The sequence below is a fragment of the Gopherus evgoodei genome, chromosome 7 (genome assembly GCF_007399415.2).
Source record: "Gopherus evgoodei ecotype Sinaloan lineage chromosome 7, rGopEvg1_v1.p, whole genome shotgun sequence".
In the NCBI taxonomy this organism is placed as follows: Eukaryota; Metazoa; Chordata; order Testudines; family Testudinidae; genus Gopherus; species Gopherus evgoodei.
In genome coordinates, this window is record NC_044328.1 from 59,096,062 (window position 1) to 59,115,212 (window position 19,151).

The following is a 19,151-nucleotide window of genomic DNA, read 5'->3' on the forward strand; positions in this document are numbered from 1 at the left end:
TGCCAGTGCTAGGAGAGAGAGCATCACTGTCTCGCCTTAAAATGAAAACATTTCTTCTGAAAAGGTAAGGGTTAGAAAGTGAGGGTTTACCCATCCCATTGTCATATTTTCTAAATCAAAACAGTTCATGAGAATTTGCCCAATCTCATCCTGTGCTAACACAGAATAAAATGCATATTTGTGTGAACACATTGATGGAGCTCCCATGGGACACACAGGGCAAAATTAATCACTGGTGTAACTTCTTTGACTTCAGTGGAGTTACACCAAGGACAGTTTTTGCCCACTCAGTAGACCATACAGGAGATGCTCTGCTGATCTATATTGTCATGGCTTTGTTGAAGTCAAGGACTGTTGAAGCTAAGGATCTGGGCCCTAACGCTTAGCAAAGTTAGCTTTTTCAAGTATGCTTCTAGTTCTGTCTTAGCAGGGTTAGATTAATCAAATATTTCCTTTGGCAGCAGGACTTGCCTAGTAAGATTAAGTAAATAAATAATAAACAAAATCATATAAGATCGTGCCATGTTTACATAACTTTGGAGCATTGAAGTTGTAAAGAGGTGTTCTTTGTTAGCGTTTCAAGTATAAGCAGGATGGCAGTGTTTGTAAAATGAAGGCAATTCTGCCTGAACTTTTGTAACTCTCACTTATTTCCCAGAAGCACGGATCAGTTTTAGTATAACTGGCATTCCACATATTTAAGACTGTCCAAGTCATATTTCTGTGTGCTGAATAGCAAATGGAGATGATTACAGTTTCTCTCCAAGAGCATAAAAATTCTGCAGCTTCAACTGACGCCAATATGAATGCGTGTTTAACATTTATAGTGGTTCTCATTAGCAGTAATATCTAGTTTTTGGTAATGTTGTTGAGAGTTGTAATAGAACCATCATAGAGCCTTGGAATCAAAATAATATTACCCCCAAATCCTCCTGAGGAGTAATTTAACATGCATTTCTATCAGCAGATGGCCCAAATAGAAATGCATCTGTCTTAGGTACTTACATGGCTCTCATTACTGCAGGAGCAGAACACCTTACAAATTTGTAAGGTATTTATCCTTGCAGCACCCTTGTGAGGTAGGACAGTGCTATTGTCCCTATATAACCGGTGTGGATCTGAGGCACTGAGACAAAATGACTAGTACCAGGTCACAGCAGGGAACTGAACTCTGGTCTTCCAAGTCCTAAGCACTTGGCCATGCTTCCTCTCTGCAGTATTTAAAAAATTCCTTTTATGAGCTGCCATTCCAGTAACACCAAGGAAATATCCTTGCTAACTCCCAGCATTGGCCTGTTCATACTGTGACAACATTCATTAATGAAAGTCTCAATAGGGTTGTCACCTCTGAGATACAAAACACTGGGACATCTGGAATGGTCCTGAGCCCATGAATCAGGCAGCTTGCAGTGTATACTGAGCACAGTTATGGATTTCTGAGGACAGCTACTGCAAAAAAAGGGGTGATCCTGGGAAAACACGGACAAGCATCAGCCCAAGCCCTATTTCTAACCCTATCCAGGCCACCTTACTCATTGTGAAGTTCTGCCTAAGAGAAGCAAGGCCTGGGTCCAAAATATGCCTGGACACTTTTGCATTTAGATAAATCACTCTAATTATCTGAGTATAGTTCTTGCCAATAGGGTGGGTTGAAAATTTTCCATCCAAGCTGTTTAATAAAACACAAATTGCCACAGAAAAGTTTCAGGTTCTGTCAGACTTCTCAGCCAAACAGTGAAAATGGTTTAATGAAAACTGGAAACTATTGGGGCAGGGACTGTCTCTGATTATGTGTTTAGGGAGTGCCTAGCACAGTGGAGGCCCAATCTCAATTGAAGCCTCTAACGCTATGTCTACACTGCCAAGGTTGTTGTTGTTGTTGTTGTTTTTTTTGCCAAAAGTTATACCACTTTTATTAAAACACTTTAATTAAACCACTATTGCCTGTCCACACTGCTCCTTGTGTTGCTGAAGTGCATCCACACTAGCAGCTCTTGCAACGACAGAGAGCAGTGCACTGTGGGTAGCAATCCCACTGTGCAACTGGCTGCAGGGTGGTTTGGGAAGGGTTTGCAATGCCTCATGGGGCAGGTACAGCATCACATGATGCAGATTTCTCAATCCCATCATTCCATGGGCATCCTACTAGATTGCCAGCCACTTTCCAGCTGAAGTGTAGGAGAGAGAGTGTGAGACAGGACACATGTGTATGGGGTGAGAGGAAGAGACAGTGTGTGTTTCGGAGGCGGGGGGGGGGCAGAATGAGTGTGTCAGCATGCTGTCTCCTAAATTCAGCCAGCTGAAAGCAATCTGTCCTGGGAGAGGGGCAAACTCTGACATCAGCCCCCACCTCCCTCCCTGGCTTTGCACCGCATAAAGTCTCTCTCTCTTACATCCACCTCTGTCAGCCTCTGTGTTCTTAGTGTGGGAGACAGCAGGAGCATTCCAGCCACATTAAAAATTTGCTCTGTTTCCCAGAGCAGCACAACGTGCAGGCTATCAGAACGGAACTTTGAAAGGGGAGGGGCACATGCATGCATAAGCAGAGCAGTCACTAGAGGCATTGTGGGGCATCTCTGGAGGCCAATTACATCGATAAAAGTAAGCCAGGTGTTTACACTAGCACTTTGGCGATAAAACATTAGTGCAAAAAGCCTTATCACTCTCATCAAAGTGGTTTTATTACAGCACTGCAACTGAGGAGTTTTGTCACAAAGTGGCTTTGCAGTCTGTACACCTCTGCTGTTTCATCACCAAAAGTTGCCTTTTGGCAAAAAAACTTGGCAGTGTAGACCAGTGGTCTCCAAACTTTTTTGATCGCACACCCTGTCATAAACAGATAGCTAAGGGTTAATGTCTCTTTCACCTGAAACACCTGACCAGAGAACCAATCAGGAAACCGGATTTTTTCAACTTTGGGTGGAGGGAATTGTGTGTCTGAGTCTTTTGTTTCTGTCTGCCTGCTGTCTCTGAGCTTTGGAGAAGTAGTTCTATTTTCTAATCTTCTGTTTCTAAGTGTAAGGACAAAGAGATCAGATAGTAAGTTATATGGTTTCTTTTCTTTGGTATTTGCATGAATATAAGTGCTGGAGGGCTTTGATTTGTATTCTTTTTGAATAAGGCTGTTTATTCAATATTCTTTTAAGAAATTGCCCTGTATTGTGTTATCTTAATACAGAGAGATCATTTGTATTTTTTCTTTCTTTTTATATAAAGCTTTCTTTTAAGACCTGTTGGAGTTTTTCTTTACTTCAGGGAAATTGAGTCTGTACTCACCAGGGAATTGGTGGGAGGAAGAAGTCAGGGGAGATGGGTGTGTGTTGAATTGGCTAGCCTGATTTTGCATTCCCTCTGGGGGAATAGGAAAGTACTTTTTGTTTCCAGGATTGGAAACGGAGAGGGCAAGTCCCTCGGTTTGGATTCACAGAGCTTGTGTCTGTGTATCTCTCCAGGAGCATCTGGAGGGGGGAAGGGAAAAAGGATTATTTCCCTTTGTTGTGAGACTCAAGGGATTTGGGTCTTGGGGTCCCCAGGGAAGGTTTTTCAGGGGACCAGAGTGCCCCAAAACACTCTAATTTTTTGGGTGGTGGCAGCAAGTACCAGGTCCAAGCTGGTAACTAAGCTTGGAGGTTTCCATGCTAACCCCCATATTTCGGACACTAAGGTCCAAATCTGGGAATAAGGTTATAACACACCCCTATCCAGGACCGGCGCTAGGGGTTGTAGCGCCCTAGGCACACGGCAATTTTGCTGTCCTGCGGCTCTGGTGGAGCTGCCGCAGTCGTGGCTGCGGACGGTCGGCTGCTCCGTGGCTCTGGTGGAGCTGCCGCAGTCGTGCCTGTGGGAGGTCCACCGGAGCCACGCGAGCAGCCAACCGTCCGCAGGCACGACTGCGGTAGCCCCACCAGAGCTGTGGACCAGCAGACCCTCCGCAGGCATGACTGTGGTAGGTCTACCAGAGCCACCTGCCGCCCTCTCCAGCAAAACGCCGCCCACCAATAATCCTGGCGCTCTAGGCGATTGCCTAGGCCACCTAAATGAAAGCGCCGGCCCTGCCCCTATCAGTAAAATAATTTTGAGCACATGTCCCCTGCCATGCTAGTTCTACCATTTTTTTCCAAATTAAAAAAAAAAAGCCACTCGGACGGCTGCCTAAACTGACAAAGCAGGGGGAAAAAAGTGCTCTTCCTGCTGCGAACTCCCAAGGATCCTCTTGCGCACCGCCTGGGGTGCATGTACCCCACTTTGGAGATGACTAGTGTAGACCATCTAATGCTAATGTAACACCAATAATAACAATAAAAAGTAATTGTAGGACCCTGTTTGCCTCAGGTGAGATTTCATGGTCTCTAGGCACTTATGTAATGTTCATTATAATAATTTAACATGATTGAAAGCCCTGCTTGCCCCAGTGATTTATATTCTATCCCTCCTCTCCCATTACAGGGATTGATGTTTGGCTATGCAACAGATGAGACAGAAGAATGTATGCCTCTCACTATAGTCCTTGCTCACAAATTGAACAGCAAGTTAGCAGAGCTGAGGCACAGTGGTGATCTCCCTTGGCTTAGACCTGACTCTAAGACACAGGTAAATATTGCCTTCACTCAGTGTGTTCCTCTGCTCAATACAGGAGCCATGGAAAGAATCCTTTCAAGTCTGTATCACTTGCAGGCTATTAATAATGATCTGTCTGGTTCAGTAAAGCCACTGTTTTACCCAGAAAATCCTGGATTTCTTTTTCCACTATTTAATTACTGCTGTGTTCAGTTCAGAATGTCGTTTTAAGTGGATAATCCAGGATTTCCACATTATAACACACAGGCTGACTTCAGCTTCCTACTGATTGTATGCTGAGCAGAGGAACTGCTTTATATGCAATCTCCTTAGTGTCGCAAAAACTGTTAGCATGCACCTGGATGTCTGACACATGACACTGCATAGCACTGAAGAAATATTTACCCCTTGAGTACGAGGAGCTGGGTGTCAGGAAATCTAAAGGGCAATTAAGGCTGTGGTTTTCACTGAAGGATTTGAGTCTAATTGATCTAGCTCCTTTGAAAATCCCAGTCCTAGTATGTTTTGCTAAGGGTGTCACTGGAGAGTGCGTGGTGCACAGAGGTAAAATATTTATTTTGCTTTTTACATGAGCCTTCTGAATTTGGATTATCTTTGCTCACCAATGGATTTAGCAAACATGAAAACCATACCCTTGTTCCTCACACTCATTAAACAGTTGTCTCCTCATACTTTATTGCCACAGGCATCTTCCTGTGCATCTGTTGTTGTACTGCCTGGTGTGGTGTATCTATACAATATGGTAATGTATCATACAGATGTTTCTTTTACCCCCTCGTTCACATTCAGGTCACTGTTCAGTATACCCAGAAAAATGGAGCCGTCATCCCCGTCCGTGTTCACACCATTGTGATATCTGTGCAGCATGATGAAACCATCTCACTGGAGTACATGCGCAAAACCCTGAGAGACTGTGTGATTAAACCTGTTGTTCCTGCCAAATACTTGGATGAGAAAACAATTTATCACCTTCAGCCCAGTGGTCGTTTTGTCATTGGAGGGCCACAGGTGTGTTGTGTTATTCTTTTGATCCTTCTGCCAATTTGCCTTTTTCCATCATGTTGTTCTACAGATTAACTTGTATCCTCAGCCTGTATTTTTTAACAGAAGGGCACAGACTAAACATATGTTAAGACACCTCTCCTGCACCATTGGAGCCAATGGGAGTTTCACCACTAGTTTACATGGAAGCCAGACCACCCTTAATGCACTGGATACCAAAGAAACCTCTGAAGGCATGGTTATGTCATATACATATAAGCAAGTTGGGCCAAGTCCTGCTTTGCATATCCAGTGTCCAGGTGGAGTTTAGCATTGAGTTTAGCATCTCACAAGATCAGGCCCTCAGTCCTTTCTCAGGTAAAACACTCAGTGAAGTAAATGGGACAGCCAAACATTTAGCAGCTGTTGCTTTTCAGAGGTGCTTGGGACACACAACTGTAGTTGAAATAAATAAGAGCTGCAGGTGCTTAGCACCTCTGAAAATCAGACCGTAGCCAGGTTTGTCCAAGAGGAGAACGGGAGGGAGAGCTTTGCCTCGTTAAGGCTTAGGAGCCAGGATTTAGAGCTTGATGTGGCATTCATCGAAGTCAATGGCAAAATTGCCATCTACTTCACTGCCTTTAGTCCAGATTTTGTGGAAAAACATCCTCCTAGGCCAGGGATCAGCAACCTTTCAGAAGTGGTGTGCCAAGTCTTCATTTATTCACTCTAATTTAAGGTCTCACGTGCCAGTAATAAATTTTAATGTTTTTAGCAGGTCTCTTTCTACAAGTCTCTAATATATAACTAAACTATTGTTGTATATAAAGTAAATAAGGTTTTAAAACGTTTAAGAAGCTTCATTCAAAATTAAATTAAAGTGTAGAGCCCGCCACCTCCCACCCCCCCACCCCCCCGACCGGTGGCCAGGACCCAGGCAGTGTGAGTGCCACTGAAAATCAGCTCGCGTGCTGCCTTCAGCACCTGTGCCATAGGTTGCCTACCCCTGTTCTAGGCCATTGTTTGTTCTGCTTCCCCCTACAATGCTTCCTTGCATAACTAGGCCAGCACCATAGCCTCTTACCAGAGACACTACTGACTGTAGGGGCAATTTTCAGTCTATCCTAAACAGACCTACTTCTCTTTCATTGTTGAAATTCATTAGGTTTTAATAAAGTTCTCAGGTATTTCTAGGGGGCTGTTACTCCAATGTACTGGTGCTTAGATATTATGGTATAAGGCATGTTGCTAAAGTTAGTTCATCATTGTACTATAATCTATACTAGAAATGTGGACTAGAAGTGATCAGTTAATAGTATGACTAATAAAACAAGCTGTGCAGTATTAACAGTCTAACAGGCACCATCAGTATTGACAAGTATTGGCCCTGTAAATATTAATCTGCAGCTCATTGTGGCAACCAACTTAAATGACTACTTTCTCCGGTTAGAGAGACAAGGTGGGTGAGGTAATATATTTTATTGGACCATCTTCTGTTGGTGCCAGAGACAAGCTTTTGAGCTACACTGAGCTCTTCTTCTTCATCTCCTGGGACCAATACAGCTATAATGCTACTACTTCTATGTCTTACTCTGTTCTCTACCCTTTCATAGACAGAACCGCACAAAAAAGGAAGTGGCAACAAAACTAGAAATGGATAGCTATGGATGGCAGGCTTATAGGGAAACAAACTGTTAACGTTGACTCTGCAATGTCTATGTTGCTTACCTCATTTGGGCTCTCTGCCTCACATGTTCAAGGCTAATGATGACTTGCATGTTGGCCCTGGCAATTTAAGAGCTGTGATGAATGCCAAGTTTTAATGAAACTTCTAAACACCATTTTCCCAACAGCAGCAGCACCTAGTGGCTCCTTGATTACATTACAACGCCCTTTTAAAGCAATACTCTACACTGTGTAACATTTACAAATAGATGTGACCTCTTTTTATCGCCTTAAAAGAAGTCTGTGCTTGAATACACTGTCTCTCATTTGCACATCTCATACTCTCTTATTTGATCTTTCAGTTAAGTCATAATAATGCAAGTTCATGACATCCCAATCATTCCCACTCTAACCCAAAATTCTGAATGCACTACAGGATCAAACAGAAGATTCCTGGGCGAGAGAGTTTATATTCAAGCTCAGATAACTACAGTTCCATTTTCCATCATTCAGAAATTTCTTTGTAGAACTGGGCAAACACTGCCACAGATTTTCTGTAAATATTTGCTCAATCTTTCTAAGTAAAGCTTCGGCTCCCCATTTATATTTCCTATCTGCAAATAGTCCAGTGATTGAGTTTTACTGGCCTGAATTCTCAATAAAGAGAATGTCAAAGTTCACACACAAAAATACAAACTCTATTTTTAAATTTGCCCATGCTAATACTCACTCGGGAAATACTTAAGCACTCACCAAATCTGGGAGCAGTAAGAATCCCATGGGCCTTAATGATGAGTTGTAAATAACCAACATGTCTTGAATAAGAATATCAACTACTCGCTGTAAGCAGTGGTGATCAAGGTAGCTGTGTAGATGGACAGTGGGGATGTCTGTTTTATTTGCTCATTAATATACATCATAATCATGACTAAGAACCTCAAGTCATGTGCATAACTAGTTTAGATAGCCTCATATTCCTGTCACTGTTAGCCTCTTCCTCCTTCCCCATTTATCTCTTACACTCCCATTTGTTGCATCTCATCTTAAATTAGACTAGTATCAGAGGGGTAGCCGTGTTAGTCTGGATCTGTAAAAGCAGCAAAGAATCCTGTGGCACCTTATAGACTAACAGACGTTTTGGAGCATGAGCTTTCGTGGGTGAATACCCACTTCTTCAGATGCATGCTCAGATCACCCACGAAAGCTCATGCTCCAAAACGTCTGTTAGTCTATAAGGTGCCACAGGATTCTTTGCTGCTTAAATTAGACTGTGAACACTTTGGGGCAAGAACTATGTTTTCCTGTATATCTGTACAGCACCCAGGATAATGTGAACTCAGTCCTGACTAAGACCCGTGGGTGCTGCCATGACACACATTATTATTAATAACAATACCAACATATCCCTAGAGTAAAAATAAAACCACCTGAAAGTGAGTTGGTTCATTTTAAATTGTGAACATGTATGAGGAAATCAAGTGCAGTATTTACTGTGAATTATTCACCCAGCTTTAGATCTTATCCAAAGCAATAGAGCCTGATTCTGCTTCCATTAAGTCAATGGAAAAACTCCTCTTGACGTCAATGGAACTTTTATCTTCAAATAAATGCATCTTTTTTTCAGTATGGTTCCAGTATAAAAGACATTTTTTAAAGCAGATATTTGGAATCTGGTGGCAGCTAAGAAAGCTTATAATAATTGCCTTTGAAAAAGGCATTAGGAAATAGTGCTGGCAGAAATAGCCATCTTGCAACCTCTTTGCCTGACTGCTAAATGCTCCTCATTAATGTCTTGATCCAAAGCTCAGTGAAATCAGTGGGAGTTTTCCATGAATTCTAGTGTGCTTGGAATCTGGCCCTAAAAGAACTTACATAGCCACTGTTATGGTAATTCAGTGAGATAAGTTCATTGCTACAATTGGACCTCGAGAATGCACAAGTCACTGTCTTGCTTTCTGGAAGTCTTTTTGTCTGTGAGGAAATTACTGTATTCATCAGACATTTTAAATGTTCCTTGGAGACAGTATAATAAAATGATAGTGAAATAGTGGAATTCTTTTTTCACAAAAAGCTATTAGCTAATAAAAGCACGAGAGGTGACGCTTGTTTGAATATCACAGGGTGATGCTGGCGTTACTGGTCGAAAGATCATTGTGGACACTTATGGAGGATGGGGAGCCCATGGAGGTGGTGCCTTTTCAGGCAAAGATTATACAAAGGTGGACCGGTCGGCAGCATATGCAGCCCGCTGGGTGGCCAAGTCTTTGGTGAAAGCTGGGCTGTGTCATCGTGTTCTGGTTCAAGTATGTTCCATTTTGAATCTTATTGATTTTTGCTTTTTAAAGTTTATTTTAAAAACACTTCATTTTTACCTTTTCCCTGAAAAATGTGCCTTAGAGAAACGGGTTTGTGAGGGAGAGAGCTGGTGAGGTGGCCAGCACTTCTCAAGCTATACTTGGCTTGATTATATCTGTGATAGCACAGGTGGGGAGAAATCAGAAATTTATGGGAATTTGGAAGCTTAGCTTGGAGCTGGACTGAGTTTAAAAGGAAGATAAGAAGAAAGATCTTGTTCTACCTAGTTCAAGATCATAGTCACTGGGGCTTTCAGCATAGTAGCTTCCTCAGGTCTGGACTTTTTGGATAGTTTTTACATTTTACTGGAGGTTATTCTGGATATTCTGGATCCATCAGTCTTCTGGTATTAACTATCCCCCTTAGGGGTTCTTCTTGCTGTACTGGAGGAGGGTGTTCTGATACTACATTGCCCTGTCACATGCTCTGCTGGCCATATGAGGCTCCATCCTTGTTTTCTAACTAATGCTTTTGTCTGCCGAAGGTTTCTTATGCCATTGGAGTGGCTCAACCTCTCTCCATTTCACTGTTCACTTATGGAACTTCCCAGAAAACAGAGAAAGAGCTACTGGACATTGTGCACAAGAACTTTGATCTTCGACCTGGAGTCATTGTCAGGTAAGCATGTTGCAGGAGCACACACATATGGAACAGTCAGAGTGAACACCTCCTGGAACTCTTCTCAAAGAAGTAGAGAGGTTACAGAAGAAAAAGGTCTATTAAATAAGCCTGTCCAACCTCTTGTCCTAATATAGTATGGGTCTCTATAGTACAAAAAAGATGTTTCACCTGTGTACGCAAACTGTAACTATTTCTGGACCTAACAATATTCCAGATCTTATAAGAAGCCAGATATAACTCCCAGTGGTTTCAGCTGGAGTTTTGTGTTCTCAGCAGCTACTCGTCCCCTCTCAGAATTTGGCTCTGCGTAGGGGTTAGTACAGCTACATGTGTGTGTTCTGTAGTATGTGACGTTGAAATAGTTTTGGCTCACAGTGATGTTACTTCATTTTTACTAGAGCCGTTTGAGCAATTTAGACTGTTTTTCATAAATATTTGATTGAAAATTGGGTCAAAATGTCATGAACTTCAATGGGTTTTGAGTCTGGCCCCAAAAGGCTTCAGACTAATCCTTATAGACACTTTCATGGTCATTATTCCATAGAACAAGTTTGCACTTCCAAAATTCAGTCCAGTAAGTGGACTGAAAGGAGGAACTAACTTTAAACAGTGATTTATAGTGTTACACTTTAGACTAAACTATTTTCTTTTTTTTTTTCTTGAACACTAAGGGATTTGGATTTAAAGAAGCCAATTTATCAGAAGACTGCCTGTTATGGTCACTTTGGAAGAAATGAATTTTCATGGGAGGTGCCTAAGAAACTTGTGTTTCAATAATAATGGGTCCATCCCTAAAGCAGAAGTGAAGAAGATTCCACTAGTCAATAAGATGTTGGCAAAAATCAGCACTGACTACTCTTTATCCAGCTCAAGGAATTTCAGATTTTAAAAGGACAGGATATTCTCATGAGAATTAATTCTTACTCTCAATCCTATCCTATTTCATTGTCAAAAACACCAAAGGCAGAGTCTGTTTTTTTTTATCATCACAAGAAGACAAAATACAGTTGATTTTACTGCTGCTATGTTGGCTCCACTAACAAAGGCAAAATCTGACTAGAACATACAAACCAACGTTTGGGCCTTAACTCTGTTACAGTGTGATCTTGCATTCAAAAGAAAAGGTATCCATCATCATTCTAGCTAAGGAGCAATAGGTCTCCTCACCCTGACTGAACACTAGGAAATTTGTGGGGGACAGTTTTCATGTAGGAGCTGGTATTGCGTATTGAATTTTGCTTGGAGGGGGTTCGTTATCATGTAACTGCAACATAGCTGCTCCTTTAAAGGATGTTGTTAGGTGCTTAGACTTCCTTCACTAGTTATCTCTGCTTACCACAATGTTCCAGTCAGCTGTGATTTGGTGACTCAAACTTTCTTTTAGCTACTATGTACTTATAAGTGCTGCTTTTCTGTGTGTTTACATATTAGCACATCAAATTTTGGAGTCAGTGGCTCATCCCAACATATACACATGAGAGCTCCATTGACTTCTCTTGGATTGTGCTAATATGAACACTGCCTAGTAGCGACAGTGCTTTTAAACACTGTAGAGCAGAGTGCTGTTAGTACCCTATTTTAATAGGTTTTTAAAGGCATGATGTCAAGGTATTATCCACAATTTGTAGAGTTATTTTTCTCCCACTGGTGTTTATAACAACAGCCCTTTGGGAGAATGACACTGAAATCTGTTTCTTCACTGAAATGTGCCATCGGTTATTTTTATGCACACATTGGTTTGCTTTGGAGCATTACTCACTAGTGGTAGGCTCAAAGCTTTGTTTTTTGACATTGAACCCTATTTGGGGACAAAATATGAACTCAGAAATAACCGGAACACAATAAAAATAAAAATAAAAGGGTCCTGATATGTTAAAATTTGGATCTACCAAATTTGACAGCATCTTTAACTGAAAGACAGTGATTGAGTAATCCTCTAGATGGCATTATTACCCATCGTAGGTTTACAAGTCTAACATCCGGAGAAAACACTTGGCTCCAGGCAATGTTCCAGAATAGCTTGAGTTGTGTATATGTTACTTCCCAAGGTTAAAAGTAACCAACTGCTATTTACTTTAGCAGCTCTAATTACAAATTGTAGATGGTGGGGGGGGGGGAGATTTCTGTGATCCAGGCAATAGCTGGCTGAGGGAGAGCGTGTCGTTTGTGTACACACATACTGTGTTGTCTTAGCCCACGTCCAGACTATCCCGCCGTATCGGCGGGTTAAAATCGATTGCTCGGGGATCGATATATCGCGTCTAGTCTAGACGCGATATATCGATCCCCGAGCGCGCTTACATCGATTCCGGAACTCCATCAACCCGAACGGAGTTCCGGAATCGACACGGAGAGCCGTGGACATCGATCCCGCGCCATCTGGACGGGTGAGTAATTCGATCTTAGATATTCGACTTCAGCTACGTTATTCACGTAGCTGAAGTTGCGTATCTAAGATCGATTTTCCTCCCCTAGTCTGGACGAGGCCTTAAAGTGTGAGTGAAAGGAAATGGGATTAGTCCATTTCTGCAAAGGACTTCAGGCCAGTCTTGGTTATATTGGAGTCATAGGTGGGTTTTCTTATTGACTTCAGTGAAACTGGGCTGTGGTCTTCTGTCACCATTTCATGCTGATGTAGTAGGCACTAAGAGTGAAATTAATGCTGCTGCAGGGGTTGACCAAAAATGCCACTCGAAGTTCACATAAGGGTTAAGGTGGCCCTTGTATGGGATTTCTGCTTTGGAGAAATTTTGCTCCAGGAGAAAGCAGTTTCTTTGCACACTGTCTCCTGACTTGTTCTGAAAATGGGAGCAGTTGGAATAATCTGACTCATTGCTGTGTGTTTAAGTTTGGTGATCATTAAAATAAAGAACTAATAGCACTGGCTAACAGTAGGCATGATTTAGCCAGATATTGTGCAAACTTCTCCCCTTTCAGTGCATCTCAAATTCAGTGTGCCTCCTTCCTATTCAAGGAACAAGCCTCTCCTCTTCAGCATCTGTGCTAGACCGTGCAATATAACCAGCTAGAATGGGAAAAAAAAAACACCCTAAAATTATTTGTTTTTCTGTATGTGGCTTGGAACCCATATCTTCAGAAAAAAGGAATTAGAACATTAATCTGTGTCCTTTAGCCTCACAAATGCTTTCTCTTTGGTAGGAAAATATCAAAGTGCAACTGCACGTAAAAGAGTCATTTGGCCAAAAAAAGGCATAGTGGGGTTCTTTAGTCATTCTGACTCACTAATTTCCAGATCAGATTTGCACAGTTTGTAAATTAAATTGTTATTGGTAACTGCTAGCTCACAAAATTCTGCCTAGGCTCAGAGAGGCAAGCTCATTTCTTTCAACCTCATGCATCATCATCACTAGTAAGAGAGGCCAAATGACACCTTAGAATACACCTGTGCGCTCCATTGCCTTCATATTACACTCTCACTGCCACCTGTAAAAACCCTTTCAGAACTAATAGGGCTACACAGGTGTACCTGAGGGCATCATTTGAAGACCATGAGCTCACACAAGTGAATTTGATGGCATAATTTGAGCTTCAGCAGCCCTATGGCTACATCTAAGGCCCAGGATAAAAAGAACTCAGACTGAGTGTTAGGGGCTAGGGCTGGTTATGTTGCAACTCTGTAAAGGCTATTCCCTGTCCTGGGTTGGAACAGCCCATGGGCTGCTTTAACTTATGCTATCTGCAAATGGCCCTGAGGGTCCAAAACCAGGCTATGCATTGTGGTAATGTAACCCACACACCTTCTGGGTGTGGTGTTCTGTCCCATCTAGAGGCACTGGGACTACTTAGAGAGAAAGGGATTAATGAGTCTGCTCTACAGCCAGTTGGCTTTTGGCTCATGCACTAAGCTGCAGAGGCCCAAGGTTGGGTCCTGCTTGCTGACGACCAGGGTCAGTTGGTGTTACAGTAGCACGAGAGCACCCTGGCTGTGTTCCTTTTCCTCCAGCCACTACCTCTCTTCCCTGCTATGCTGGCAGCAGCGAGGGTGAGTGGCATAAGAGCCCCTACATAGGTTCTGCTGTAGGGGGACCATCTTTACCCTTGGTTGATCTTCCCTGGATGATTTTGCCATTGTAAGGCTAGATTACCCTAGCAGTGCAATACAAGGTGATCCACTGCATTACAAGGTCTGGTCCTACTATCATTGATTTCCATACTAAGGAACACAGGAGCCCACAAGGCCAATTGTTGCAAAATAACTCTTGTTGGTAAATAAAAGACATGCTTTGCTGCTAAGTTTTTACAGAAAAAAAGAAAATGCTATAGTTTTTCAAAGACTACCTAATGAACCTTTATCTGCCTACATTGCATCCAAGGATAGACAGTTACTAATAGATAGAGGTTATTAATAACAATCAAGTGACTTGTTCTATTTGCCTCAGGATTAGTATGCAAAAATAGATTGCAGTTCTACAACTATTCTTCAGTCAGGAGCTCCACCAGGAGTCCACAGGCAGCCTAGCCTGCAGTGATGATCTTTCCACTGCCTTCATTGAGCATTGGCTTAGGACCTTAACGATTTATATCACTATTGGGAGAGGGAGTAAGCCACCAACAACAAAGAACACTGCACTCAATCCTAGAAAACTCAATATACATAAAAAAAATTGCTGATCCTCATATAAAAATGTCATGATCTTATCATGATCACCTCAAGCTGCTTCATAGGAAATGGTAGCAACAGTTCTCGGCAAGGGACGCCCATTAGAAATAAAAATTGCTAAGGATTTTATGTTGGGTACATAAAAACACTGAGCCAATTATATATTTTACCTAGCAGGGTTTGCATGAAAAAAAATTTATAAGCATGTTAGAAAATGGGTCTTTAAATTGCATTTAGTAATTTCCTTTTGTTCTTTTGCATATCCTATCACTACTGCTTTTAAATGTGTGATTCAAGAACACACTGAAGTCCAGTATGTGCGAAACTGACCTGTTGCTAAGGTCACTTGTCAGCAGGGGGTCCCACCACAAATAGCGAGAGAAGGAATTTAAACTGCTAGTAAGACAGGAGAAAATTGTGTTCAGCACAGTTGGAGACTGTGATTTAGTTTTGGCTTTCCTGTCTGTCTGTGGAACTTAAACTTTATAATAGTGGCTACTTTGTATGCCCATGCTTCTTTTTACTGTTATTTAAATATGGAATGGGAATAACAACTAACCATGAGAAGCGTGATTCTTTCATCTACCCTTCCTTGGTCCCAGCTTGTAAACTTTCCTCTTGCCTGGTTTAGTAGTTAAAGTGTGCATCAGGAATCCTGGATTCTATTCCTGGCCCTGCCTGTGTGATTCTTAGTAAGTCAGAGTTGTGTCAGTTTCCCTGTCTATGCAATGGGATAATATGTCCCTATCTCACAGGAGTGTTATGAGGTGACGGGGGGAATTTGTTACTGGGAAATGGTTTGAGATCTGTGGTGTAAAAGGTGCTGTAGAAATATTAATATTAACATTGCAAATGATGTTACTTGTAACCAGTACTGCAGATAAGCATTACTGTCCATAATGTATCCCTGTCACGAGGTCCCAGCCAGAGCCTGCTTTCTCTGTTGCCAAACGCTTCCATATGCCCAGACACCTAACTTCCATCTGCTACACAATTCCCACAAGCACTTTGACCCAACTCCCTCCACTCTTTCCAATGTCTGACACCGCTACTTCACTTGTGGAAGAGACTTGATCTCCCCCCTCTCCCATCCCAGCTGCAATAGCCTCTCACTCTTCAGTTGCCAAACTCTCCTGCTACATCCCAAACAAATATCCTAACCTGAGCCCTACACCAATGTTATCTCCAACATACATCCCATCACCAAGCAACCCAACTCCCATTAACCTGACTAATGCCCCAACCTTGCTGGGTCACTGCATCACCACCAACTAAGATGATCCTACTAACTAACCTTCTAGCTTCTGCACATCCATGAGTTTGAGATCTGAAAGCTAAGTGCTGTAATGGCTACACCTCCTATGGGGCAGCCAAAGAGTGGTAACACAATGGCTCAAAACTGGCTTCCCTCAATCATTTTCAGGAGGGAGGTGTTTTACCCACCCTCCCCTGTAACTATTGCCCAGAAATAATGTGGGTGGGTATGAAGCAAAATGCCATTCCTCCTTACTGCAACAGATAATCTCTTTGCCAATGTGTCCTTCTAACCACTTTGGACATTGTCTCTTTTTAAGGGTTGCTCCTCAGTGCAGCTGTTAATGGGCCAGATCCTGAGAAGGGTTGATTACCTGTATGTCTGGCTGAAGTCCATGGGAATTGTGGGTGCTCAGCACCTCTGTGAATCTAGCCCAGTAATTTTTTTCAATCCAGCATACTCTTGGCCACTGCAGTGACCAAGTGGTTACCCTCAGTTGTTCTCCAGACTTCATTTGCTGGGAAGAATTAAAACTCTGCATATACTAATGAATGTTATGTGATGGAATAAAACAGACCAGCTGAGGTTCTTCTCATCTGAGAGCCCCATTTCACATGACTAGAAATATATATTCTTTGTTGGCATAAAATACCACCTCTGCTTTCAGGGAGAAGCATCACCACCAAGCAACTAATTTGTTATTTCCAAATATAGAAGGAGAAGTTCTTAAAGTATAAAAATATGTAGGATCAGATCCTCAGTTTGTGTAAATCACCAAAGCACTACTGATGTCAATTAGCTATTTACTGCCTATGTTATAGTTGTCCAGAAAGATTCTGGATCAGTCTAATGTGAAACTACATTAATCTACACCGGCTGAGAATCTGGCCTGTGGAGCCTATATACCCAGCAAAATCAGTAACTATGAGATTGAGATAAATCCTTTATGATTGGCAACTGCACAGCAGCAATGAGGATAGCAGGAATGCTGCAAAGCCCCATTGGGTAGCTGGTCAGAGAGCAGCCTGTCTGTGTGACATTTTTACACTTACGACATTTAAGTGAAAATCCATCTCCAAGCATGTTTGTGATTAAAGTATTTTTCTGCTTTCTCTGCCAAGAGGTCTTACTTGTTGAGATCTGAATATGCTGCTGCCATCTTTCCGTATTCATTTCCTGTTAGTTCTGTGTATGATAAATAAATAGACAGCAAAGGGCCTCTGTGTTTAATTTCTATTTTGTCATGTTTCAATGTACACTAGTTTTGAATCAATAATACCCATGTCATAAACTGAACCCTATTTCCTGTTAATATTAATTGTAGGAAAAAACAACTGCTACACACATGGGGTAACATTTTCATAAGAACCTGTGACTTAGGCACCCAACTCCCATTGATTTCTCAATAAAACTTAGACTTCTCATTAGGACACTTCCCCCCCACCCCCGGCCAAAAAAAAAAAATCAGTGAAAAAGGCAGATCTGGTGACACTAAAACCATTTTGCAAATTTGTATTATTTTGCCAAAGTGTTTCAGTTAAAAAAAAAATCTGAGAAATTTGAAATGTTTCATTTTCTTGGTTCAGAAGACCTTTTTGGTTTAACATTTTCTTTAATGTTATTTAAAAAAAGTTCCTAATATTTGTAAATGAACAAAAAAGAAACAAAACATTTCAATTTTGTCACAATAAAAGTTTGACCCTAAAAGAATTTTTGTTGTACTTCTTGAGTCACCAAAAGTTTCAAAAAAATTCATTTTCAGTTTGACTCACAACAAATTTTTACTGTTTTGGAAATGGTGGTGTATTGAAAAATGAGTTATTCATTTAGCTCTACTTCTAAATGCTTAAGTCATTTTTGAAAATAGGTCTGTAGCAAAGTGACGACTCACTAGCATAGCACCTCCTGCTGGTCAGTTGGGAATTAGCTCATCCAGCACTCAGAGCACCTCCTGGTGGCCAGTGACTCACCTGCCTCAGACCCCGGTGCCCTTTACCTCAGGGTTTTGCCCCAGCAATAACCCCACACTCTGGGTTTCCCCTCCAGGGAAACCCACAGCCCTCTACACCCACCTTGCCTAGGTGGCTACTGCCAGTCATCATCCAGCCCCCTCTCACTGGGGCAAACTGCAGTCTGTCATGGCCACTCATCATTGGCAAGGAGGTTGGACCAGCTGCCTCTGCCTAACCCTGTGCTGCATCTCCTAGCCCCAGTACCCGTCTAGGCCTTTATCAAGGCCTCAGCCTGGGGAATTGCCAGGCTGGAGCTCCCCAGCTCCTGTTGCCCTTCCCCATCACTGCTGTGCTCCAGGTACCCTTTTCTCAGATAGCTAGGTCCTTCGCTCTTCACAACTAGAGACCTGACCCAGCTCCTCCCTGAGCCCTTATAGCAGGGCCAGGCGTGGCCTGATCAGGGCGTTTCAGGCACCAGACGAGAAAGCATGTGCCTGAGGCAGCACATTGTAAGGGGTGGCATTCCAGTCAATCTTCGGGAAGCACATTCTGGCCGCCCTGCCGTGGTTTCTTTTTTTTTTTTTGCTTTGGCAGCCAGTTCCGCATGTCCGGAGCCCCCAGCTGGCTCCCCGTGCCCTGCCAGTCCCAGCCCAGGTGATGCATGGACCCTGGCCCAGGGGGCAGGAACTAGTGATCCTCGCCACTCACTGTGCTGCTAAGCTCCCCGGGACGTGCCACTCCCCTCCGCCTGCACCGGTCTCCGCCTCCTGCGCCACTATGAACCCTGCCCAGCAGAGCCGCCTTTAAAGGAGCGGCTGAGCCAGCACCTCCTGCAGCCCCTGAGGGCTCCGCCTGCCCAGCCAGGAGAAGCAACCGAAGGCCAGAGGGGGGAGCCCCTCTCGCTCGGCTGCGAGCGGGCTGCAGCACTGCCCTTCACCCCCCTGTGAGCGACCTTGACCGCCCTCCACATGCTCCCTGCGGCTGCCTTTTTTTTTTCCCTTTGGCAGTCCAGCCGCCCTTTTTTTTTTATTATTATTTTTTTGCTTTGGATGGCAAAAAAGCTAGCGCCCTGGACCTGATTGGGGCATGGCCCCACATGTGGCTGCTTCTCCAATCAGCCTAG

General features: G+C 42.8%; 1 protein-coding gene across 1 annotated transcript in view; it reads left to right on the forward strand.

The window, feature by feature from the left end:
• The window catches only part of MAT1A (methionine adenosyltransferase 1A), a 28,727-nt gene extending 16,274 nt beyond the window's left edge, over positions 1–12,453 (forward strand). Inside the window, exons 5-9 of the mRNA XM_030570881.1 lie at positions 4,447–4,590; positions 5,368–5,586; positions 9,345–9,527; positions 10,064–10,197; positions 10,872–12,453. Coding sequence (XP_030426741.1) covers positions 4,447–4,590; positions 5,368–5,586; positions 9,345–9,527; positions 10,064–10,197; positions 10,872–10,977 — 786 coding nt within the window. The 3' untranslated portion in view covers positions 10,978–12,453. The remainder of the gene's footprint in view (positions 1–4,446; positions 4,591–5,367; positions 5,587–9,344; positions 9,528–10,063; positions 10,198–10,871) is intronic.
• Positions 12,454–19,151: the final 6,698 nt, after the last annotated feature.